Source organism: Coregonus lavaretus (assembly GCF_964263955.1).
Source record: "Coregonus lavaretus genome assembly, chromosome: 1".
Classification (NCBI taxonomy): domain Eukaryota; kingdom Metazoa; phylum Chordata; class Actinopteri; order Salmoniformes; family Salmonidae; genus Coregonus; species Coregonus lavaretus.
In genome coordinates this window covers 61,021,815-61,047,855 of record NC_139988.1, presented here as the reverse complement: position 1 = coordinate 61,047,855, position 26,041 = coordinate 61,021,815, and the positions used below count along the sequence as shown (strand labels likewise).

The 26,041-nt window shown below is 44.2% G+C and overlaps 1 protein-coding gene across 2 annotated transcripts in view; it reads right to left on the bottom strand.

The window, feature by feature from the left end:
• LOC311140906 (vinculin-like) overlaps positions 1-26,041 on the bottom strand; it is a gene marked incomplete at both ends in the record, with an annotated part of 59,976 nt that overhangs the window by 14,242 nt on the left and 19,693 nt on the right. For both annotated transcript variants that reach the window (XM_084176178.1, XM_084176179.1), the window contains 11 exons: positions 1,539-1,738; positions 2,839-3,029; positions 10,788-10,963; positions 11,146-11,299; positions 11,564-11,711; positions 11,870-11,960; positions 12,697-12,857; positions 19,636-19,758; positions 20,344-20,452; positions 22,699-22,849; positions 24,229-24,299. In XM_084176178.1, the coding sequence (XP_084032304.1) occupies positions 1,539-1,738; positions 2,839-3,029; positions 10,788-10,963; positions 11,146-11,299; positions 11,564-11,711; positions 11,870-11,960; positions 12,697-12,857; positions 19,636-19,758; positions 20,344-20,452; positions 22,699-22,849; positions 24,229-24,299 (1,575 nt within the window). The remainder of the gene's footprint in view (positions 1-1,538; positions 1,739-2,838; positions 3,030-10,787; positions 10,964-11,145; positions 11,300-11,563; positions 11,712-11,869; positions 11,961-12,696; positions 12,858-19,635; positions 19,759-20,343; positions 20,453-22,698; positions 22,850-24,228; positions 24,300-26,041) is intronic.

Below are 26,041 nucleotides of genomic sequence, written 5' to 3'. Positions count from 1 at the left end.
AAAATATGTTTAATTGTGAAACAAACAAGAAAGACAAAAAAACGGAAAACTTGAGCATGCATAACTATTCACCCAAAGTCAATACTTTGTAGAGCCACCTTTTGCAGAAATTACAGCTGCAAGTCTCTTGGGGTATGTCTCTATAAGCTTGGCACATCTAGCCACTGGGATTTTTGCCCATTCTTCAAGGCAAAACTGCTCCAGCTCCTTCAAGTTGGATGGGTTCCGCTGGTGTACAGCAATCTTTAAGTCATACCACAGATTCTCAATTGGATTGAGGTCTGGGCTTTGACTAGGCCATTCCAAGACATTTAAATGTTTCCCCTTAAACCACTCAAGTGTTGCTTTAGCAGTATGCTTAGGGTCATTGTCCTCCTGGAAGGTGAACCTCCGTCCCAGTCTCAAATCTCTGGAAGACTGAAACAGGTTTCCCTCAAGGATTTCCCTATATTTAGCACCATCCATCATTCCTTCAATTCTGACCAGGTTCCCAGTCCCTGCCAATGAAAAACATCCCCACAGCATGATGCTGCCACCACCATGCTTCACTGTGGGGATGGTGTTCTCGGGGTGATGAGAGGTGTTGGGTTTGCACCAGACATAGCGTTTTCCTTGATGGCCAAAAAGCTCAATTTTAGTCTCATCTGACCAGAGTACCTTCTTCCATATGTTTGGGGAGTCTCCCACATGCCTTTTGGCGAAGACCAAACGTGTTTGCTTATTTTTTTCTTTAAGCAATGGCTTTTTTCTGGCCACTCTTCCGTAAAGCCCAGCTCTGTGGAGTGTACGGCTTAAAGTGGTCCTATGGACAGATACTCCAATCTCCGCTGTGGAGCTTTGCAGCTCCTTCAGGGTTATCGTTGGTCTCTTTGTTGCCTCTCTGATTAATGCCCTCCTTGCCTGGTCCGTGAGTTTTGGTGGGCGGCCCTCTCTTGGCAGGTTTGTTGTGGTGCCATATTCTTTCCATTTTTTAATAATGGATTGAATGGTGCTCCATGGGATGTTCAAAGTTTCAGATATTTTTTTATAACCCAACCCTGATCTGTACTTCTCCACAACTTTGTCCCTGACCTGTTTGGAGAGCTCTTTGGTCTTCATGGTGCCACTTGCTTGGTGATGCCCCTTGCTTTGTGGTGTTGCAGACTCAGGGGCATTTCAGGTGTATATATACACTGAGATCATGTGACAGATCATGTGACACTTAGATTGCACACAGGTGGACTTTATTTAACTAATTATGTGACTTCTGAAGGTAATTGGTTGCACCAGATCTTATTTAGGGGTTTCAGAGCAAAGGGGGTGAATACATATGCATGCACCACTTTTCCGTTATTTTATTTTTTTGAAACAAGTTATTTTTTTCATTTCACTTCACCAATTTTGACTATTTTGTTTATGTCCATTACATGAAATCCAAATACAAATCTATTTAAATTACAGGTTGTAATGCAACAAAATAGGAAATACACCAAGGGGAATGAATACTTTTGCAAGGCACTGTACCTGTATCTTTGCCCATCACTGTGTGTGTGTGTTACCTTCAGACTTTCTTGTAGTTGTGAAGCAGTAGCTTTAGCCTGGGGGGCTTCGGCCTCTCCCCTCCCCGCTATGTCAGCCAGCGATGTCATCAGCGCCTCGTTGCGATCGCAGCGGACAATCATATCCTGCCGGTACGGCCCCCCCAGCCCTCCAGCCAACCGGCGGCCCTCCGATACCAAGCCCCGGATTGCTGCCTGACCTTGAGGGTGGGTAGAGTAATGCATGTTTAACACACTGGACTTTATAGACTTCGTTGCAAAACATTTCCCATTGCAAAACATTTTGCTACGGTGTTTTGGCTCTCTACTCCAGCACTTTGGATTTGAAATGATGCAGTGACGTTCAGGTTAAAGTGCAGACTGCCAGCTTTAATTTGAGGGTTTCATCCATATCGGTTGAACCGTTTAGAGATTACAGCACTTTTTGTACATAGTCCCCCCATTTTAGGGGACCAAAAGTATTACTTATACTGTATGTGTATTAAAGAATGCTTGTAACTCTACAAATTTGTTGGATGCTTTTGCTGTTTGTTTTGGTTGTGTTTGAGATTATTTTGTGCCCAACATTTGTGCATCTGTAACTTTCTCACTCATCATTATTCACGATTCATTCAGGATTAATCTGTAATCATTAATGTAGAAAAGTGTTGAGAAACACATTATATTCTTATTTACAATACAAGTGACTCCAAAATGACACAATACATTATTTACCATTCATTTCTATTGGGCACAAAATAATCTGAAACACAAACAAAACAAACAGCAAATACATCCAACAAATGTGTAGAGTCACAAGCTTGATGTAGTCATTGTAGTCAAAGGCATGTCCCAATACTTTTGGTCCCCTAAAATGGGGGGACTATGTACAAAATGTACTGTAATATCTAAACAGTTCACTCGATATGGATGAAATTACTTTCAGATTAAAGCTGACTGTCTGCTCTTTAACCTCATAGTCATTGTATAATTTCAAATCCGAAGTGCTGGAGTACAGAGCCAAAACAACAAAAAATGTGTCTCTGTCGCAATACTTTTGGAGCTCACTGTACAGCACAACAGCTTTATGGTTCAGTTCTCTGTAAAAGCAGTTACCTGTGTTGTGCTGTGGCCGCTCACACACTGCACTCAGACGGCAGCATGGCAGAACAGAGTACACCATAAACACATACACATGCACATAGGGGTATGCAAAATAAACATCTCCATTGTAAAAGATGGACACTGTATTGTAAAGACTATTATCCTCTCCTTTCCTCGCCCCTCCTCCCCTCTTCCCATCCCCTTCTCCCTCACTCACCCACACCCCTGTCATTCTGTCCAGGGTTGTTGACCCAGCGTAGGGCCTGCTCCATCTTGCCCTGCAGAGTGATGGCTGGTTTGGCAGGTCTCATGTTGGCCACCGCTCTGTTGGTCTTAGCCTGCAGGGTCAGGAGAGCTGCTCCGATCTGTTTACTTAGCACACGCGCCTCCGGACTGTCCCCTTTACCCCTGAGATACAGGGAGAGGTGAGGGGGGAGAGAAACAGAGAGACAAAGAGAGAGAGTGTGGGCAGGGGAGAGAGGGAGAGATAGAGGAGAGAAACAGAGACAGAGACAAAGCGAAAGAGTGAGGGGGGAGAAAAGAGAGGATGGGGCGAGAAAGAGAGATATCAACCAATCAGTCACATATATTTATATTTGTCACAAGGTGCTTTACAGTAACCCATCCTAGACCACAAAGAGCTAGCAGAAGCACAGTGGCAAGGAAAAACTACATAGAAGGAAGAAACCTATAGAGGCACCAGGCTCATCCTCCTTTGGCTGTACCAGGTAGAGATTTAACAAGTCATTATTGTCGACTGAAGGTGTTCCATCCCGAAGGGTAAGGGTTATTCTGCACACACAACATCAATAAATCAAGGAGGAAAAATACCAAAGAATCAGAAGTTCAGTTTGGTTCATTAAAAACGATGGGTTACAGTATGTAAACCTGGTTCTCTGAAGGAGATGAGGGAGACGTCTCACTATGGGACATGCCTCCTCGTGTCCTATTCGCTGAAACCTTATTAAATCACGCCTAACAGGCCAATCAGAGCTTTGTGGGTGTAAGCCCTGCGTATATATATAGCACCCGCAATGCTCTGGTTTCCTTATTCAACTAACTGCCACTTACACAAGTCATGCAAGAAGGGCAATCTGGTGAGATGTTCCTTCAGAGAACCGGGGTTACATACCATAACCCATAGTACTCTTTCAGTCGACTCGGTTTGACATCTCACTATGAGACACTTGCAAAACGCCCCAATTGCCATTAGCCCGTTTCCTGAGAAGCCTGTGTTGTGGCAGTGTACCTGATCCATCCTACTCAGCTCTAGCGCCAAGGACTGTGTGTGCCAGGGATAACGCAGTGACTTCCAGATGATAGAACCTCACAAAGGTGTGATGGGAAGCCCAACTAGCCACCACATAAATCTCAGATAAAGAGATATCAGTGGCTTGACTAGGCTACTATGAGTCATGGAAATGACTTAAGGAACGAACGCGGCGTTAGGACATATCGTAAGTGCATGAAGGATGAACCGAGAGCGCATGAAGGTCGCTAACGTGCCTGGCAGTGGCCAAGGCGAGCAAGAGGGCCATCTTATAAGACAGTGCGCTCCCTAAATAAAACGACAAACGAAAGGGGTGAGCCCCGATCATCGTCTCACCTAGTCCTACATAGCAGGATCAGGCCCACGGGAGGGAAGGCGTACAGAAGCACGTCTGACAGGTAGTGGGCCAGCGTGTCTACGCCCAGAGGTATGTTGTGATTAGGGCTGTTGCGGTGACCATATTACCGCGGTCACCGAGTCATGAAGGCAGTCAAATTCCACATTACCATTTAGTCACAGTAATTAGGCTTCTACAAGCTCTAATGCTGCTGCTGGTCATTAGTAGCCTACCAAACTTGCTAACTGCCTGGTACTCCGCACTCTATTGTCCCTCTAATCACTCTGACATCAATGCAAATGTATTCGAAAATCTAATCAAACACTTCATGAGAGACCATGAGCTCATGTTGCGCAACATTTCTATAGGCTATGCAATTGTGGGAGAAAATAGAGTGATGGCTGCTAATAAAAAGAGGAGGATCCCATCAGCTTTCTATAGGCTAGGCCTACTATATTTATTTCTCAACTTTCCTAATATTAAGCAAATATTAAGCACATTGGTTATATTTACAGCAGGAGTATAGCCTACCTAGCTGGCATGAAAATAAACCACGGGGAAAAGCGTCCTCCATTCCCTATTTAAGTGCATAGATGACATGTATTTTTTCCCACTGCCCGTTTCGATACAGGTGCATGATAATGGTCCATTCTAAATCAAAACAAATGTCACACATATATTATTTAGCATATGTAATGACAAGATTCAATCAAGAATAGTCTGATGGGGTGACAATATTAGCCTATCACTTGTGAATTATATATTATCACTTGTGAATGATGCCCAGCATAAGAAACAATGCCTTTTTTTTGCGACTTGTTCGAATCATAGTCGCACACCTCATGTAGCCTAAGCCATATGCCTATATGTTTTGATAAGGTTTGTATCACAACTAAAGTGGCCAAATAACTTCTTAAAATGAAGCACATTAATCCGCTTTACAAGGGGTGTAGAGCCTAACTGGCATACATAAGCAGCGCATGAGTTTAAGTTTGGGGAAGATAATTTGCACCTTTATAATAGAAGCATTTCATGCATAATTGCATTTGCTATCACTTTTGATAATGGAGTTTTCTGCTTATGGAACATCGCGCTTATAGCCTACTACCATGTGCGCATTGCTGCGCTTATAATGTGAAGAAATAGCCTAATACTTTATCAACATTTTAAGCTAAATGTTCTGATCTGTTGCGTCAGCGACATTGCGTAAAAAAGGTTTTTTGATGCTAGTGGTTGTATTAATTTGGGATCTATCGCATCCCACAACTGTCCCAGACTATGTTTGGAATATTTATTTCTCGCACAGAATAGGTCGACTTTTGTACTATGGGGGATAGCAGATTGACATAGGCTAATGCTTTTGCTGTTCGTTAGACCTACTCATCTTGTTGGCTGACGAAAAGTAAATGTGGACAGTTCTTCCAATATCTTCAATATGCACCTCGGAATTGGATAAGGACGTGCGCAGTCGCGTCCCGATGTCTTAACTTGTAGCCTGTGAGAAAGAGTCGATCACTTGACGGAGAGCTGTGTGAGTGAGAGACGCTTCGGATTGCACAGCACACTCAGGGAGAAGGGCACAATGCAGCACTCCGGGTCACAAAAGGCATGGATTTTTTTAGGGTGCCTTACGGCCACAAAGGGGATGCCGCTGTGATATTCAAGGCATTATCAAGTGCTTGTCAAATTGTGAATGAGAGACTATTGGAGTGTGTACAGCCTGCGCAAAAAACAAAGCAGAGCTCATGCCTTTCATGCAACTTTTTTCAAATCATCATTAGTCTCATCATGCAGCCTTACAATGTATTAAAAATCTAAACATATAGCCCAACGTTTGTAGAACAAAGTTACATTAATAACTCTAAATTAAGCATATAGGAGTACCTATTTCTTTGTTAACCTCTGTAGCTCAGCTGGTAGAGCAGCTGGTAGAGCACGGCGCTTGTAACGCCAAGGTAGTGGGTTCGATCCCGGGACCACCCATACACAAAAAAATGTATGCACGCATAACTGTAAGTCGCTTTGGATAAAAGCGTCTGCTAAATGGCATATTTATTAATTTTTATTTTTAACCGCTCAACACAGAATAGCCGCATGTGAGCACTCCCTCAAACCGTTTGGTGTGTAGCCCACAGCCATTTGGCATAGCCACATCAGGACCTAACATAAGGACAACTCAGAGTATGCTATTCTTTTCTTCTGAAATAGATTAAATTTTCTTCATATAATGCTTCTTTAGACCTGTCTAAAATAAATAATGGATTTATTGTGAAGGTGTAGGCTATATTACATGGATTTATTAGACTTTTAAAAATGGCTTGTGGGCTACAGTGAGGGAAAAAAGTATTTGATCCCCTGCTGATTTTGTACGTTTGCCCACTGACAAAGACATGATCAGTCTATAATTTTAATGGTAGGTTTATTTGAACAGTGAGAGACAGAATAACAACAAAAAAATCCAGAAAAATGCATGTCAAAAATGTTATCAATTGATTTGCATTTTAATGAGGGAAATAAGTATTTGACCCCTCTGCAAAACATGACTTAGTACTTGGTGGCAAAACCCTTGTTGGCAATCACAGCGGTCAGACGTTTCTTGTAGTTGGCCACCAGGTTTGCACACATCTCAGGAGGGATTTTGTCCCACTCCTCTTTGCAGATCTTCTCCAAGTCATTAAGGTTTCGAGCCTGACGTTTGGCAACTCGAACCTTCAGCTCCCTCCACAGATTTTCTATGGGATTAAGGTTTGGAGACTGGCTAGGCCACTCCAGGACCTTAATGTGCTTCTTCTTGAGCCACTCTTTGTTGCCTTGGCCGTGTGTTTTGGGTCATTGTCATGCTGGAATACCCATCCACGACCCATTTTCAATGCCCTGGCTGAGGGAAGGAGGTTCTCACCCAAGATTTGACGGTACATGGCCCCGTCCATCGTCCCTTTGATGCGGTGAAGTTGTCCTGTCCCCTTAGCAGAAAAACACCCCCAAAGCATAATGTTTCCACCTCCATGTTTGACGGTGGGGATGGTGTTCTTGGGGTCATAGGCAGCATTTCTCCTCCTCCAAACACGGCGAGTTGAGTTTATGCCAAAGAGCTCCATTTTGGTCTCATCTGACCACAACACTTTCACCCAGTTCTCCTCTGAATCATTCAGATCTTCATTGGCAAACTTCAGACGGGCCTGTATATGTGCTTTCTTGAGCAGGGGGACCTTGCGGGCGCTGCAGGATTTCAGTCCTTCACGGCGTAGTGTGTTACCAATTGTTTTCTTGGTGACTATGGTCCCAGCTGCCTTGTATCATTGACAAGATCCTCCCGTGTAGTTCTGGGCTGATTCCTCACCGTTCTCATGATCATTGCAACTCCACGAGGTGAGATCTTGCATGGAGCCCCAGGCTGAAGGAGATTGACAGTTCTTTTGTGTTTCTTCCATTTGCGAATAATCGCACCAACTGTTGTCACCTTCTCACCAAGCTGCTTGCTGCACTATTTTCATGTAGTCTGTACCTCTGGCCTACGGTGTGTAGGACCCAGGGGGAGACTGCACACGCATGCTCCTGCTCCCTGTGAGGAGCAAGGGAACTCATCTGTTCCCGGGGGGAAACGGGGAACCCTGTGGCGGCCACCCCACTGGAGCGACTGCGCATATGGGCAACCTGTCCCGTGGACGGAACGGGGAACCTACCAGGCCTGGTGGCTGGACAAGGTAGCCCTCGAGAGGTTGATTGTTTTGAATGGGAACATTCTGAACCATCACCCTCGACCCGTGGGCCTGGATGTGATTGGAACTCTTTATTAGAGAGCTGAACTGGGGGAACAGTGGTGTTGACCTGTCCCAACGGGGACTTATGGGTCTTGAGTGACCTTGAGTGACCTGACGCAGGACTCCCGACGAGACTCTGGTTGTCAAGGTCAAAGGAGCCTTGGGTCGAGGTGTTCAGCCAGGGAAGGCTCCATGGGAGGAGGGCTGAACCATCCCAACGACTCCATGCCATAAATATCCAAGTGTTGGTAGCCAGTCACCAGAGAAGGTGACTTATGTGGCTCCGCCCAGGAAGACTCCACCAACGACACACAGTCTGGGAAGGCTGGTACACATTGTGGGACAGATGTGGAATTACCCTAAGGGGTGATTCCAGCCATCTTAGTCTTCTTGGTACCCAACCTCAAATTTGGTGGCAGCGCGTCTGATTGCCTTGAAGAAGGGGAGATCAGTCATTGACTCCTGCCCTACCTCTAAGCTGAGCAGAGCAACTCTCCCTCAGGGATGTAATCCACTTCCTGGTCAGAGGGGGCGCTGCTTGAACTCCTGAAACTAAGTCTACCTCGAGCAAGAACAAGGCCTGGGCAATACTTTCCATGTACCATGCTCTACGTTTGATGACACCGGAGCCCAGCTTAGCGCAATGTGCACAGCTAGCAGGGTCCACGAGAGCCGCCAAAGTGTGGTCTACGCCAAGGCAAGTAGAACAGAGCTGATGGGAGTCAGACTGAGACATGTAGTGGCTGCAATTGCCGGGGCGAGCCTTGCTAGGCTTGCGCCGCTTTCTCTCCCCCTTGGTCTGTACACTGGAAAATATAATTTTGACTGGACAGACGAAAACAGATGGAATTACCGGGGAGGAGGCTAGTTAGCAACACCACACGCTGCTATTCGACAGGGAAGTCAGACGAGACACGGGAGTAACGGGAGACTATCGAGGTAACGATAGCTAGAAGTAGGGCTGGGCGATATGGCCAAAATATAAAATCATGGTATTTTTAAAAAATGGGACGGTGTCACAGTATTTGACGGTATTTTATGTTTTTGATTAATAAAAGTTCTAAATTTTCTTTATGAGTCATGCGTGACCCTAGGGTGGCAACACATACATTCTAAGTGATTTCAAATGGGTTGTTTCTGATTGTTTTACACTGTTAAATTCAACTTCAACTAAAAATAATTTTCAGCATTTTCATAAATTTCTGCATTTCCTGCTCTAATTTGAGATAATTTCCACACTGCCACGTAGGGTTGCACGATATGGGCAAACAACCTAAGCCTTATTTTTAACCAAATGTTGCAATTGCGATTTGACTTGCGATTTAGATGAAAACACTTGGGTGAACTGTTGGAATCATGGAAATAGAATGATTATTCTAATTCTATAGTTAGAATATAATATAATAGTGTTGTTTGACATGACAACGAATGAAAATGCCAGGGAGGAGTTATTGTGACAGGGTAGGAACCAAAGTGTTGAAAAGTGTTTCCTAGGGGACCCTATAATCTTTGGCTACATTGAATGTTTTCTCTTAGCTACTTCATGTAGCTAACATATTTATGCTTTGCGTATTCCTCTTTGATTTTTGATACTGATGCACAAACAACATGCTGATTTAGGTCTACACCATCACTGGTATTATCAGGCTGTTTAGCTAGTTATGTTTGCTCTGACTGAGTACATTTATCAGTGGTGTAAAGTACTTAACTAAAAATACTTGAAAGTACTACTTAAGTCGTTTTTTTGGGTATCTGTACTATACTTACTATTTATATTTTTGACAACTTTTACTTTTACTTCACTACATTCCTAAAGAAAATTGTGTACTTTTTACTCCATACATTTTCCTGACACCCAAAAGTAAATTTTGAATGCAGGACAGGAAAATGGTCTAATTCACACACTTATCAAGAGAACATCCCTGGTCATCCCTACTGCCTCTGATCTGGCGGACTCACTAAACACATGCTTCGTTTGTAAATTATGTCTGAGTGTTGGAGCTTACCCCTGGCTATCCATAAATAAATAAAAACAAGAAAATGGTGCCGTCTGGTTTGCTTAATATAAGGAATTTGAAATTATTTATACTTTTACTTTTGATACTTAAGTATATTTTAGCAATTACATTTACTTTTGATACTTAAGTATATTTAAAACCAAATACTTTTAGATTTTTACTCAAGTAGGATTTTATTGGGTGACTTTCACTTTTACTTGAGTCCTTTTCTATTAAGGTATCTTTACTTTTACTCATGTATGACAATTGGGTACATTTTCCACCACTGACATTTATTAGCTAGCTAGCCAGTTAACTAGCGATTAGCATTAACTGCTAACAAGGTTTAGGCCCAACTTGCTAAGAATAGACAAACTAGCTGTTTGCAGATGTAAGAAACACAAACAAAGTGTAATTATAGAACGCAGGTGGATTTATATTAAGAAGCAAAGTGAAAACAGCATCGTTGTCATCAACATTGTCACATGTGCTGCATTGACCATGCAGACTGAATGCAAGTGTCTCATGGTCGAGGAACATCATCTGGACCGTCTCCAAACCATCACAAAGTAAAGATGGCGTGTGTGTGTTTGTTTGTGTGCACATGTGTCCGCATGTGTTGAACCTGCTAATGGGCAGACAGACCCAGCCATACAGGGCTCTCAGGTAGGCATGTGCCAAAAACAGACAAACTGACAATCACACAGATGACAACAGTTACCCACGGTATGGCCTGCAAACAGACACAAGTTACACGCTCGAAAAAACAGACAACAACAGTTACAAACAAAAATTACGTACCGCTTGCGTAGCTCCACTAGTCGTGCGGTGAGCCCTGCAATCTCATTGATGGATCTCAGGATGTCATCTCTCTCGAGGGGGTCTTCGCACAGGTCAGCGATTTTTTGGGCCTCGGCTAGCAAGGCTCTGATGTTTTCGGCACCCTCCGGACCCCCATTAGGATCTGCCAGCCATGCCTATGACGCGCGCACACACACACACACACACACACAGACGTGTGCTTGCACACATACACATTCACACACAAGGTTTTGTCCTTTACCTTTTAATATTTAATCTGATATTTCGACCAACCCAGAAACAAAAAGTCAAACTCTGAAGTAAAACACTATTTTTATATTGGTATGTGTGTGCTGACCTGGGCAGCATCCAGTCTCCTAGCGATGGCCAGTTTAGCTTTAGTCAAGGCCTCCAGCCTGCGGGTGGCGCTGTCCACTTTCCCAAGCAGCAGGTCCAGACCCTGAGAACACTGACCGGCCCGCTGGACACATGGTGGAGACGGACCATGGCCTCTACAGGAGGAGATTATACACACATTAACGTTAACACTTTAACACTTTGCAGGTATAATGTATTGTAAAACTTGTCATGACCATGTACGACACCCTTATAATGTGTAAGAATCAACTCAACATGATCCCGACTAAATACCAGCCATTAGAAAGTTGAAATGTTGATACATATAGACATAACATATTGTAAGCCTTATCATAAGAGATTGGAAAGGCTTATACATGGTTATTATAACAAGTTACAAGCACATACACACACAGTACCTGACACGTAGCTCTGCGACCTGTTCGGTCATCTGTCCCAGAGTCTTTGTTGTTCCCAGTGCGTCTCTGCGTTCCCTTCCAGCACACAGTTCTCCTACCTTCCCTGCCTCATCCAATATCACACGCACAGCTACCTCCCCGGGCTCGCCTACACACACGCACACGCACACACACACACACACACACACACAATTAATTAATCATAAGGAGTGCAGTGCTAGTATTGTGAGGATGTCACTATAAGGATGATGGGGGAGGCAGGTATTTGGGTAGACTGTATCACTAGACCATGGCTGATAGCATTACTTGGTTGTCCATGGGGGTCTTTGAGCCAGCCTTTCGCCAGGGCCATCTTAGCCTCTATCACCGCCAGAGAACGTTTCATACACTCCATGTCCTAGAGAGACACAAAGAGAGCAGTTATACACACACACATACACACACATATGCACACACACACTCTCACTTAAGCTCCCCCTCTCCTCACACAGTATTTACAGACATACACACGCAAACACGTATAGACATGCATACACTCACTCTCACTCTCTATCACACACACGCATACGCACACTCACACTCTCTCACACACACACACACGCACACACCACACACACACCACACACACACCACACACACACCACACACACTGCAGCATGGCAGAGGGGAAAGAGGCAGGCTTACCTTCTACAGGGAGGAAAAGAATGAAGGGAGTAAAAAAGAAAATAAAAAGAAAATACAGTTATAACAGAAGCCCAACAGAAGAAAAGAGTGGAAACTAAAGAGAGAAAGTGAAGTATGCTTTAAGACAGGGTTATTCAAATCCAGTTCCGGAGGTCAGTAGTACTGCTGATGTTCACCCTCCCCTCTATTCAGAGACTAATTCAGATTTGGGAAACCAGGCGAGTGGACTCTCTGGTCAATCAATTAATTACCAGGGAGAAAAGAAAACCAGCAGACCACCAGACCTGGATAGGAACACCCCTGGTTTAGGAAATGCTGCGTCTAGTGTAGAGGAACATGGGAAGGGAGGGACTACCAGAGACTAGTGTGTGTCTGGAAGGGGAATCAGGGGGTGAAGTATGTATGTATTGTGTGTGTTTGCCTGAGTGTGTGTGTGTATGTGTGTGTACCTTGTTGGCCCATGTGTCTTCATCCCAGGTGGTAAGCTGTAGGACTCTGATGATCTCACTAATCTCAGCACTCATCTTCTCAAACGTGAAGCATCTGTTTCTCTCTGCCTCCTCCACCCCAGCACTATGTGTGCTCTTAGTTGCTACAAAGATCTTTATGGCTGGGGGGAGAGAGAGATGGGGATTACTGCAGAGTACAGGGACTAGTGCGTGTGTGTGTATATTTGAGAGAATGAGAGCCTGAGTGAGTGGGCTGGGAGTCATTCTGCCAGACCCAAGTTCTAATTACCACTGTAGTTATCTGTGCTGCTATGACAACTCTGGTATCTGCTGGGTGGCTGTGTGTGTGAAGAGTGTGCAGAGAAGACAGACAGACAGACAGACAGGCAGGCAGACAGACAGACACACACACAAATAAACACAGAGAGACAGACCTCATATGAGAAGAGGCAATAGCTGTTTGACATTGTTCATGGAGATAAGCAAATTCACACACAAACACAGAGAGAGAGAGAGAGAGAGAGAGAGAGAGAGAGAGAGAGAGAGAGAGAGAGAGAGAGAGAGAGAGACTAATTCAGAGAGAGAGAGAGAGAGAGAGAGAGCTCAAATACATTTCTCCTGCATTTTTAACAAAAAATATAGATTTAGAGTTAGATAAAGTAGGATTTTTTGGCAGGGACATATACAGGATGCTACCCTCCACAACATAACCTTCATTCCAAACCAAAACTCCAAACCTACAACCTGATTTTGGACGGAATTACCTGGAAAGCTTTCTACTACCAAGGATTACTATTCTCAAACTATACAGCAAATGCTCTGGCAAACAAACAGAAACCTGAAAACACCATCCAACCTGGAACTGAGTGAGTAATGTTTAGTATGAAGCTATTTTTCACTTTCAAAAACCAAGAAGAAAAATTCATTACAATGATATATTTTATATTATAAGGACTGAATTCTAAGGCTACCAAGCTTAAGTTTGCTACAAAGAGATACAATTTCAATTAGCACTGACGTGTGAAGTGAGAGGTGTCAAAGCCCTTGAGCCCAACAATGGCAGGAGAGTCGTACAGTCTACCCCAACTAAATGCAGAGGCCTTAGAAGCACCCCCCCACTGTTCAGAGGTCATTAAAATACAGTACCCTCTGAATGTAAAAAACGACAAGACACGAAAAGAGTACAAATTGAAACTTCTTTTGGGGAAGCACGAGACACTTTTTGCTGATTTGTATAAAAATGGGAACATAAGCAACCTTATCTTCCACACAGACCATCCCCTGGCATGGCACAGTGCTATACTAGCCCACTACCCCTCTGTTAAGAGGGGGGGTGTTAGCGACGGGTGGAAACTCAGGAAACTGGACAAAGAGGACTCTGAGTCATCTACTATTAATCTCTATAAATCTGGAACCGTTTTGGTTCAAGGCAACACCAAACAGTTCCAGCTGGACTTTCACCTAATCAAAGAAATAGCTCAGCAGGAGAAGCTCTCCCTTGAGAAAGACACCCCTACCCCGAGCGGGTCAGACCAGACCTCTTCATTAAATAACCCCACAGAGCAACCCCAAGCAGAAAGTCAACTTCCCAGCACAGAGTACTACTCCCTCATTAAAATGAAGGATACATTCACCCAGCTGGAGGTAAGGCAGGTGGAGCTGGAACAGCAGGTGAACACACTCCAGTCAGCACAGACCCAGACAACAGTCCAGCACAACAACACCCCCTTAACTAGACCTGGAGAGCTGCAGGTAGAGAGAGACATGTCTGCACTCTGGACTGTGGTGAGACAACATCAACAGGAGAAAGAGCAGGAGCAGGAGAAGAACAGAGCACTAGAGGAGAGGATCAGAGTGCTGGAGGAGAAGGGGAGAACGATGATGGGTGACATTGAACAACCCATTAGAGAACAGCCCACCTCAGATCCTGGCCAAAGTCTCGACACCGCAGCAGAACAGTACACCCTAGACCCTGACCATAGCCTCGACATCACACCCAGACAAACAAATGAAGAACCCCAAGCCCTGGGGACCCCAACCCCTCTGAGCAACCCCCCAGTCAGACACCCTGATAGCCCTCATGACGACCCCCCCACACCCACTGAGGACATACACAAGCCACAGATTGTACTCCTTATGGACTCAAACGGGAAATACATACAAGAAAATAAACTTTTTCCAAAACACACAGTGTCTAAACTCTGGTGTCCAAACACCCAGCACGCCCTAGACCTTCTGTCTGAGGACCGACTAGGATCACCCAGCCACATAATAATACACACAGGCACAAACGACCTGAGAACACAGCAGGAAAGGGTGGCCACATCACTCAAGGGAGTGATAGAAAAAGCTTCTTCTACTTTCCCCAACGCACAAGTGGTTATCTCAACTCTGTTACCACGAAAATACTTCCACCCTGCTACCATACAGCGGGTAAACGCAAGCTCTGTGGTCCTCTGTAGCTCAGCTGGTAGAGCACGCCGCTTGTAACGCCAAGGTAGTGGGTTCGATCCCCGGGACCACCCATACACAAAAACAAATGTATGCACGCATGACTGTAAGTCGCTTTGGATAAAAGCGTCTGCTAAATGGCATATTATATTATATTATATTAAGTATTTCCCGTGACTGTGCATCAAAACCAAATGTCTTCCTGGCCCACCACTCCACCCTGGACATGAACAGCCTTTACGACCAGGTCCACCTATACAAGGCAGCAGTGCCCACCTTCGCCCGGACCCTAAAGGATATCGCCCTCAACCGCAGACCCAACACCTTACACAGGAGCAACAGATCAACAGACACCCCGCCCAGACCAGCGAGACACTCTCCCAGACCTGCGGGACCCCCCCCAGGACCTACACATAGAGGACCCCCGCAGAGAGGACCTACATCCAGACCACAGCACCATCAACCACATCTACACCCCCACCCCCACCAATTAACTCCCCCCCAAGTCAACCATGCCCACACCCCATTTAGGCCCCCTCAGATCAGACCTATGACCCTCCTACCCACCCCAAGCCCCCCACTCCCACAAAGAGGGCCTCAACATGAAAGTCACACATACGCCCAGGCCGTGAGCAGGCAAACAGGCCCAACACCCACTCTTACACTAGCCCAAGCCAATGGCATGTACCAGATGCTCTGCTCACAATTACTGGCCTGAGGCCAAACCACACAACCAACAACATTAGACACTTTATGGAACACAAAGCCTTCACTATTTCATCCTGGAATATCCAAGGCCTGAGGTCAACTGCCTTTGGCCTAAAGAGCAGGAATCTGGACTTCACCAAAGAAATTGGAAATACAGACATTGTCATCCTACAAGAAACATGGTATAGAGGAGATGGACCCACTGGTTGCCCTCTAGGTTACAGAGAGCTGGTAGTCCCATCCACCAAACTACCAGGTGTGAAACAGGGAAGGGACTCAGGGGGTATGCTAATTTGGTATAGAGCAGACCTAACTCACTCTATTAAATTAATCAAAACAGGAACATTTTACATTTGGCTAGAAATTCAAAAGGAAATTATCTCAACTGAGAAAAATGTCCCCCTGTGTGCTACCTATATCCCCCCACTAGAATCCCCATACTTTAATGAAGACAGTTTCTCCATCCTGGAGGTTGGAAATCAATCATTTCCAGACCCATTGACATGTACTAGTCTGTGGCGACCTAAATGCCAGAACTGGACAAGAACCTGACACCCTCAGCACACAGGGGGACAAACACCTACCTGGAGGTGACAGCATTCCCTCCCCCATATGCCCCCCTAGGCACAACTACGACAACATAACCAACAAAAATGGGTCACGACTCCTGCAGCTCTGTCGCACACTGGGTATGTACATAGTCAATGGTAGGCTTCGAGGGGACTCCTATGGTAGGTACACCTATAGCTCATCTCTTGGCAGTAGTACTGTAGACTACTTTATCACTGACTTCAACCCAGAGTCTCTCAGAGCGTTCACAGTCAGCCCACTGACACCCCTATCAGACCACAGCAAAATCACAGTCTACTTGAACAGAGCAATACTCAATCATGAGGCATCAAAGCCAAAAGAACTGAATAATATTAAGAAATGCTATAGATGGAAGGAAAGTAGTGTTGAAACCTACCAAAAAACAATTAGGAAACAACAAATTCAATCCATTCTAGACAACTTCCTGGACAAAACGTTCCACTGTAATAGTGAAGGTGTAAACTTGGCAGTAGAAAACCTAAACAGTATATTTGACCTCTCAGCTTCCCTATCAAATCTAAAAATCTCTAACAGAAAACCAAAGAAAGGTAATAACAGTGATAAATGGTTTGATGAAGAATGCAAAAACCTAAGAAAGAAATTGAGAAACCTATCCAACCAAAAACATAGAGACCCAGAAAACCTGAGCCTACGCCTTCACTATGGTGAATCACTAAAACAATACAGAAATACACTACGGAAAAAGAAGGAACAGCATGTCAGAAATCAGCTCAATGTAATTGAAGAATCCATAGACTCTAACCACTTCTGGGAAAATTGGAAAACACTAAACAAACAACAACACGAAGAGCTATCTATCCAAAACGGAGATGTATGGGTAAACCACTTCTCCAATCTTTTTGGCCCTATAACAGAGAACAAACAGCAAAAAAATATACATGATCAAATGCAAATCTTAGAATCAACTATTAAAGACTACCAGAACCCACTGGATTCTCCAATTACATTGAATGAACTACAGGACAAAATACAAACCCTCCAACCCAAAAAGTTATGTGGTGTTGATGGTATCCTCAATGAAATGATAAAATATACAGACCACAAATTTCAATTAGCTATACTTAAACTCTTTAACATCATCCTTAGCTCTGGCATCTTCCCCAATATCTGGAACCAAGGACTGATCACCCCAATCCACAAAAGTGGAGACAAATTTGACCCCAATAACTACCGTGGGATATGCGTCAACAGCAACCTTGGGAAAATCCTCTGCATTATCATTAACAGCAGACTAGTTCATTTCCTCAGTGAAAACAATGTACTGAGCAAATGTCAAATTGGCTTTTTACCAAATTACCGTATGACAGACCACGTATTCACCCTGCACACCCTAATTGACAAACAAACAAACCAAAACAAAGGCAAAGTCTTCTCATGCTTTGTTGATTTCAAAAAAGCTTTTGACTCAATTTGGCATGAGGGTCTGCTATACAAATTGATGGAAAGTGGGGTTGGGGGAAAAACATACGACATTATAAAATCCATGTACACAAACAACAAGTGTGCGGTTAAAATTGGCAAAAAACACACACATTTCTTTCCACAGGGCCGTGGGGTGAGACAGGGATGCAGTTTAAGCCCCACCCTCTTCAACATATATATCTACGAATTGGCGAGGGCACTAGAACAGTCTGCAGCACCCGGCCTCACCCTACTAGAATCTGAAGTCAAATGTCTTCTGTTTGCTGACGATCTGGTGCTTCTGTCACCAACCAAGGAGGGCCTACAGCAGCACCTAGATTTTCTGCACAGATTCTGTCAGACCTGGGCCCTGACAGTAAATCTCAGTAAGACAAAAATAATCTAGACACCGTTGCCCTAGAGCACACAAAAAACTATACATACCTCGGCCTAAACATCAGCGCCACAGGTAACTTCCACAAAGCTGTGAACGATCTGAGAGACAAGGCAAGAAGGGCCTTCTATGCCATCAAAAGGAACATAAAATTTGACATACCAATTAGGATCTGGCTAAAAATACTTGAATCAGTTATAGATCCCATTGCCCTTTATGGTTCTGAGGTCTGGGGTACGCTCACCAACCAAGAATTCACAAAATGGGACAAACACCAAATTGAAAACATCCTCCGTGTACAACGTAAAACACCAAATAATGCATGCAGAGCAGAATTAGGCCAATACCCGCTAATTATCAAAATCCAGAAAAGAGCCGTTAAATTCTATAACCACTTAAAAGGAAGCGATTCCCAAACCTTCCATAACAAAGCCATCACCTACAGAGAGATGAACTTGGAGAAGAGTCCCCTAAGTAAGCTTGTCCTGGGGCTCTGTTCACAAACACAAACAGACCCCACACAGCCCCAGGACAACAACAACAACAACAACACAACTAGACCCAACCAAATCATGAGAAAACAAAAAGAGAATTACTTGACACATTGGAAAGAACAAACAAAAAAACAGAGCAAACTAGAATGCTATTTGGCCCTAAACAGAGAGTACACAGTGGCAGAATACCTGACCACTGCGACTGACCCAAACCTAAGGAAAGCTTTGACTATGTACAGACTCAGTGAGCATAGCCTTGCTATTGAGAAAGGCCACCGTAGGCAGACCTGGCTCTCAAGAGAAGACAGGCTATGTGCACACTGCCCACAAAATGAGGTTGAAACTGAGCTGCAAATGTATGACCATATTAGAGACACATATTTCCCTCAGATTACAGCGATCCACAAAGAATTCGAAAACAAACCCAATTTTGATAAACTCCCTTATCTACTGGGTGAAAACCACAGTGTGCCATCACAGCTGCAAGATTTGTGACCTGTTGCCACAAGAAAAGGGCAACCAGTGAAGAACAAACACCATTGTAAATACAACCCATATTTATGTTTATTTATTTTCCCATTTGTACTTTAACTATTTGCACATTGTTACAACACTGTATATATACATAATATGACATTTGAAATGTCTTTATTCTTTTGAAACTTCTGAGTGTAATGTTTACTGTTAATATTTATTGTTTATTTCACTTTTGTTTACTATCTACTTCACTTGCTTTGGCAATGTTAACACACGTTTCCCATGCCAATAAAGCCCTTAAATTGAATTGAATTGAATTGAGAGAGAGAGATAGAGAGAGATAGAGAGAGAGAGAGAGAGAGAGAGAGAGAGAGAGAGAGAGAGAGAGAGAGACCGACAGACCTGATATGAGTACAGGCAGTAGTTGTTTGACAGTGTTCAGGGAGTTGAATAGCATCTGTCTGTGTTCCTGATGGGTCAACTCCTGCTGTCGCTCCTCAATCATCTTAGACATCTTAGTCATACCTGTTAGCCATTCACAACACAGAGTGAAAAATATCCTGAACCAATTATCTTCTTGGTCAGAGGTTACCTGGTCCCAGGTTCTTAGTGTAGGTGATCAGGGTTAGATGTCAGGTTAGAGCAGTGGTTTTCAACCTATGTTCTGGTACTGCAGGTGGTCCACATTTCTTTAAAGATTTGTTTTTATTTTGTCAAGATTTGTTTTCTTTCTAAATTAATAACAGTATTCATGGTATTCTAAGCAATTTAACGTTACTTTTACGTTACTTTTCACAATGCAAATTGTTAATAATAATAATAATAATAGGCCTATAATCTATTACATTCACTGAGAAAAAATACCCTAAATTTGACCGTGAAAATACTTTATTTTAGACAATTCTGTGACTCCACGAATGGGGGTCCTCATTTTTTACGGTGATTTGGTGGTTACCAGTACAGAAAAGGTTGTGAACCGCTGGGTTAGAGGTCAGAGGTTATGGGTCAGAGGTTTAAGGTGAGGTTACCTGGTCTCAGTTTCTTGGTATAGGTGATCAGGTTTAGAGGTCAGGTCAGAGGTTAAGGGTCAGAGCCTACAGGTGAGGTTACCTGGTCCTAGGTTCTTGGTGTAGGTGATTAGGTCCTCCATGGTCTCCACCACCTCAGCTACCGTCAAATACTCCAGGATCCCCTTACACACACGGATGATCTTACGCACCTGAAAAAATAAAAACACACACACACCCGACCGCACACACACTTGGATGAGCTTACATGCACACAACAGATAGCATCTAGTTAAGGTACAGCAACTCTTAACCATGACCCTAACATAACATAGCATGCGTAAAATAAACGCCTGAAACTAGATACCCTACATACTGGTCTTCATGCGATGAAAAGAACTGTCGGGGGAGATTCTCTTCTGCGTTATTCAACCAATCCAGTAAATGTGGAGGAGGAGTTAAGAGGGAGTGTCGCCTTGTTAACGTCCAAAAGTGTCCGGTTGTTGGGGTATCGGCAGAGGCTACCATAACCCTGACCTTATCTCTCACCCCCTGGCTCTAACCCTTAACCCATCTAATTGTGTGACACCACAGCATACCTAACAGGACTGACCAACAAAAATATTAACGCAACATGCAACAATTTCAAAGATTTTACTGAGTTACAGTTAATATAAGGAAATCAGTCAATTTAAATAAATGTATTAGGCCCTAATCTATGGATTTCACATGACTGGGAATACAAATATGCATCTGTTGGTCACAGATACCTTTAAAAAAAAGTAGTGGCATGGATCAGAAAACGAGTCAGTATCTGCCTCATGCAGCGCAACAAATCTCCTTCGCATAGAGTTAATCAGGCTGTTGATTGTGGCCTGTGGAATGTTGTCCCATTCCTCTTCAATGGCTGCGCAAAGTTGCTGGATATTGGCGGGAACTGGAACACGCTGTTGTACACGTCGGTCCAGAGCATCCCAAACATGCTCAATGGATGGTGACATGTCTGGTGAGTATGCAGGCCATGGAAGAACTGGGACATTTTCAGCTTTCAGGAATTGTGTACAGACCCTTGCGACATGGGGCCGTGCATTATCATGCTGAAACATGAGGTGATGGCGGCGGATGAATGGCACGACAATGGGCCTCAGGATCTCGTCACGTTATCTCTGTGCATTCAAATGGCCATCGATAAAATGCAATTGTGTTCATTGTCCGTAGCTTATGCCACTCTGTTCACAACGTTGACATCAGCAAACCGCTCGCCCCCACACGATGCCCACACGATGCCCCGTACAGTTGAAACCAGGATTCATCCGTGAAGAGCACACTTCTCCAGCATGCCAGTGGCCATCGAAGGTGAGCATTTGCCCACTGAAGTCAGTTAAGATGCCAAACTGCAGTCAGGTCAAGACCCTGGTGAGGACGAGTACACAGATGAGCTTCCCTGAGACAGTTTGTGCAGAAATTCTTCGGTTGTGCAAACACACTGTTTCATCAGCTGTCCGGGTGGCTGGTCTCAGACAATCCCACAGGTGAAGAAGCTGGATGTTGAGATCCTGGGCTGGCGTGGTTACACATGGTCTGCGGTTGTGAGGCCGGTTGGATGTACTGCCAAATTCCCTAAAACGACGTTGGAGGGGGCTTATGGTAGAGAAACTGACATTCAATTCTCTGGCAACGGCTCTGATGGACATTCCTGCAGGTAGCATGCCAATTGCACGCTCCCTCAAAACTTGAGACATCTGTGGCACTGTGTTGTGTGACAAAACTGCACATTTTAGAGTGATCTTTTATTGTCCTCAGCACAAGGTGCACCTGTGTAATGATCATGCTGTTTAATCAGCTTCTTGGTATGCCACATCTGTCAGGTGGATTATCTTGGCAAAGGAGAAATGCTCACTAACAGGGATCTAAACAAATTTGTGCACAACATTTGAGACAAATAAGCTTTTTGTGCGTATGGAACATTTCTGGGATCTTTTATTTCAGCTCATGAAACATGGGACCAACACTTTACATGTTTTTAGTATAATAGGACCTCTTCACTTTGACCGATTCTCCATTGATTTCTTCATGGACATGGATTTAACAATGGTGAAAACTCCCTCCAGCCAATGCTTACACAAATCCAATGTTTATAAATCCATGACTGGGAGTGTGCAAGTGCACACTTTAGGAGAAGGGTTGAGAATCAGGACACAGTTTGACTTAAAGGATGTTGTTGCTTGTGATTGTGAATACAGTGCCACAACAGAAGTACTGCTTTTAAGTACGTATGTCTGTCCTTTTGAACCCTGCGTGTGTGTGCGTGCGTGTGTGTGTCTTGTGATGTAGGTCTTGTGATCGAGGGGAGTTGCTGTCGTTCAGTAGCAGGGCAGCTGGTGATGAAACAGTGTAATGCGTATTACACTGCTGCCGCCACACACACACACACACACACACACACACACAGCCCTACCTCAGCTTCGTCGAAAGTGAGCAGCAGGTCTGAGGTTCCAGACAGGATTCCTCTAGAACCGTCAATGAGGTAGTCTCTGGCAGGAACCGAGTAGGGATCCGCCTTCAACATCTGAGCCGCCTGCACCAGCTTAGAACACGCATTCTCCACCCTGTTAGAACACAGACCATAGAACCAGCTTAGAACACACACATTCTCCATCCTGTTAGAACATAGACCATAGAACCAGCTTAGAACATGTGTTCTCCACCCTGTTAGAACACAGAACATAGATACAGCTTAGAACAATTTAGCTACAGTACTGGACATAGAACATGTATTATTATTGACAGCCCAGCTCTATCCAGAGAAGGAAGGACAGAAGGAAGGAAGGAAGCAATGAAAGGAGGAAAGAAGGAATAAAGTAAGGGTTGAAGAAAGGTAGGGAGGGAGGGAGGGAGGGAGGGAGGATTTTAAGACTATTGGAACAGGGCCTTCCTGTGACCTCATTGGTTAGGGTATCAATGAGTTGAGCCCTCATTGGCCAGAGTATCAATTTTCTGCCAAGAGAACTAAATATAGCAGGGTTCACATTCCCTCATAACCCCTGCTGAGCCTTGAGTATGATATTTATGATGCAGTGCCAGTTTGTGTGTGTGTGTGTGTCTGCGTGGGACTGCGCTGTGGACTTCTCATGTGAAGAGATCTAAAAACTTCACTCCTACAGCAGTCACCAGGAGAGAGAAGAGAACGAGAGTGAAAGAGAGAGAGAGAGGTAGCAGCAGAACTGCTGAGTAACAGAGTCAGAGTCTAATCCTTAGAGCCACACCACTCTCCTCTGGACACTGAGCGTAGCAGAGCAGATCAGATAGTCAGCAGAACCCCACAGCAGAGTTCTGGACAGACAGACATACAGACAGAACCACACAGCAGAACTGACATACTGATAGACTGACAGCAGAACACAGAGCACAGCTACAGTATACACCTCTGGGCAGAGCATTCTCAGGCAAAACAGACAGTCCAGTCAGCCCTGTCGTTATTAAATTACATCACCAACAGACAGACAGAGTTCACATCCTGCTAAGCAAACCTAAAACGAATTATCATTATTATTTCCTCCACCGATGAGAGAGAGAGAGACAGAAACAGACACAGAGACAAAAAGACCAGATGGGCGGAGAAGAGAGCAACATCACTCACTGACACAAGAGAAGGGCATCATTACTAAACCATCTATAAACTATAAAAGACAGAAGTCCTCCGAAAAGGAAGGCTACCAAGGCTAAAAGGGATGGTATAAAATAATACAATTAGACATTGTTAGAATTAATCTAGTTTGATTTGACATGGGGTGTAAACCTCAGCCCTCCAGTCCCCCCGTCCTGCTGGTTTTTGTGTTTCTCTCTGGTACTTTACTGATCAATGAATGCTGCTGATTGGCTGAAGAGTGCACACTGCAAACCCCTAGAAATCAGTCCCGAGAGTTAAAGGGTTAGAGGTTAGGGGGTCAGGAGTAGATCAGAGGTCAAGGTAAGAGGCGTGACTCACTTTATGAAGGCGGGAGGCATGTCTCTCTTCATCACCTGGTCCTCTGTGGTCTGAACAGTCTCCTTTCCCACCTACACACACACACACACACCACACACGCACACCAACGCACCACACACACGCATGCACGCACACATGCAAGAATGCACGCACGCACACACACACGAGAACAGGAAGAGGGGTTAACAGTGTACAGTAGATAGGTGTGTCAGTATCAAAAGCATCAACAGCAGGGATACATACATGGGTAATGTAGTGCAGCAGATACAGCACTAGAACTACACTGAGTATACTTTACATTAAGAACACCTGCTCTTCCATGACATAAACTGACCAGGTGAATCCAGATGAAGGGGAGGAAACAGGTTAAAGAAGGATTTTTAAGCCTTGAGACAATTGAGACAATGATTGTGTATGTGTGCCATTGAGAGGGTGAATGGGAAAGACAAAATATTTTAAGTGCCTTTGAACGGGGTATGGTAGTCGGTGCCAGGCGCACCAGTTTGTGTCAAGAACTGCAACGCTGCTGGGTTTTTCACGCTCAACAGTTTCCTGTGTGTATCAAGAATGGTCCACCACCCAAAGGACATCTAGACAACTTGACACAACCATGGGAAGCATTGGAGTCAACATGGGCAAGCATCCCTGTGGAACGCTATCGACACCTTGTAGAGTCCATGCCCCAACGAATTTAGGCTGTTCTGAGGGCAAAGGGGGGAGGGGTGGGGGGCAACTCAATATTAGGAAGGTGTTCCTAATGTTTGGTATATTCAGTGTACAGAAATAAAGACAGGTTGGCAATTGATGTTTCAACCACTAAACATCATGAACCCTTGAGAATTACATCACATAGCTCCATGGCTGCCATGTAAGCACCTCCTGGGCTATACTTAAGCAATAAGGGACGAGGGGGTGTGGTATATGGCCAAGGGCTGGTTGAGTTCCGTTTCTCATAGTTAAAAGGACTGTGTCTACTTTCGTTAATTGAGACCTTATTTGCAAGCCCTTGTGTGTACAGAAACACATAGATTCTATAGATTCTGAAGACACGTGTAACCACGTTGCGTCTTATTCGTTGAGAGTAACTTACTCTGTTTTATGCTGTATCATGTCTTCCATGTACACTGTTATTGTTTGAGTGTTCATTTATTCGTGACTAATACATCTATTAGTTGATTTGAGTGACTGCATTTTTTTATTTTATTTTTTATTTCACCTTTATTTAACCAGGTAAGCCAGTTGAGAACAAGTTCTCATTTACAACTGCGACCTGGCCAAGATAAAGCAAAGCAGTGCGATAAAAACAACAACACAGAGTTACATATGGGGAAAAAAACAAGAAGTCAAAAAAAAAAATACAACAGAAAATATATATACAGTGTGTGCACATTTAGCAAGTTATGGAGGTAAGGCAATAAATAGGCTATAGTGCAAAATAATTACAATTAGTATTAACACTGGAATGCTAGAAGTGCAAGAGATGATGTGCAAATAGAGATACTGGGGTGCAAAATAGCAAAATAAATAACAATATAGGGATGAGGTAGTTGGGTGGGCTAATTTCAGATGGGCTGTGTACAGGTGCAGTGATCGGTAAGGTGCTCTGACAACTGATGCTTACAGTTAGTGAGGGAGATAAGAGTCTCCAGCTTCAGAGATTTTTGCAATTCGTTCCAGTCATTGGCAGCAGAGAACTGGAAGGAATGGCGGCCAAAGGAGGTGTTGGCTTTGGGGATGACCAGTGAGATATACCTGCTGGAGCGCAGACTACGGGTGGGTGCTGCTATGGTGACCAATGAGCTAAGATAAGGCG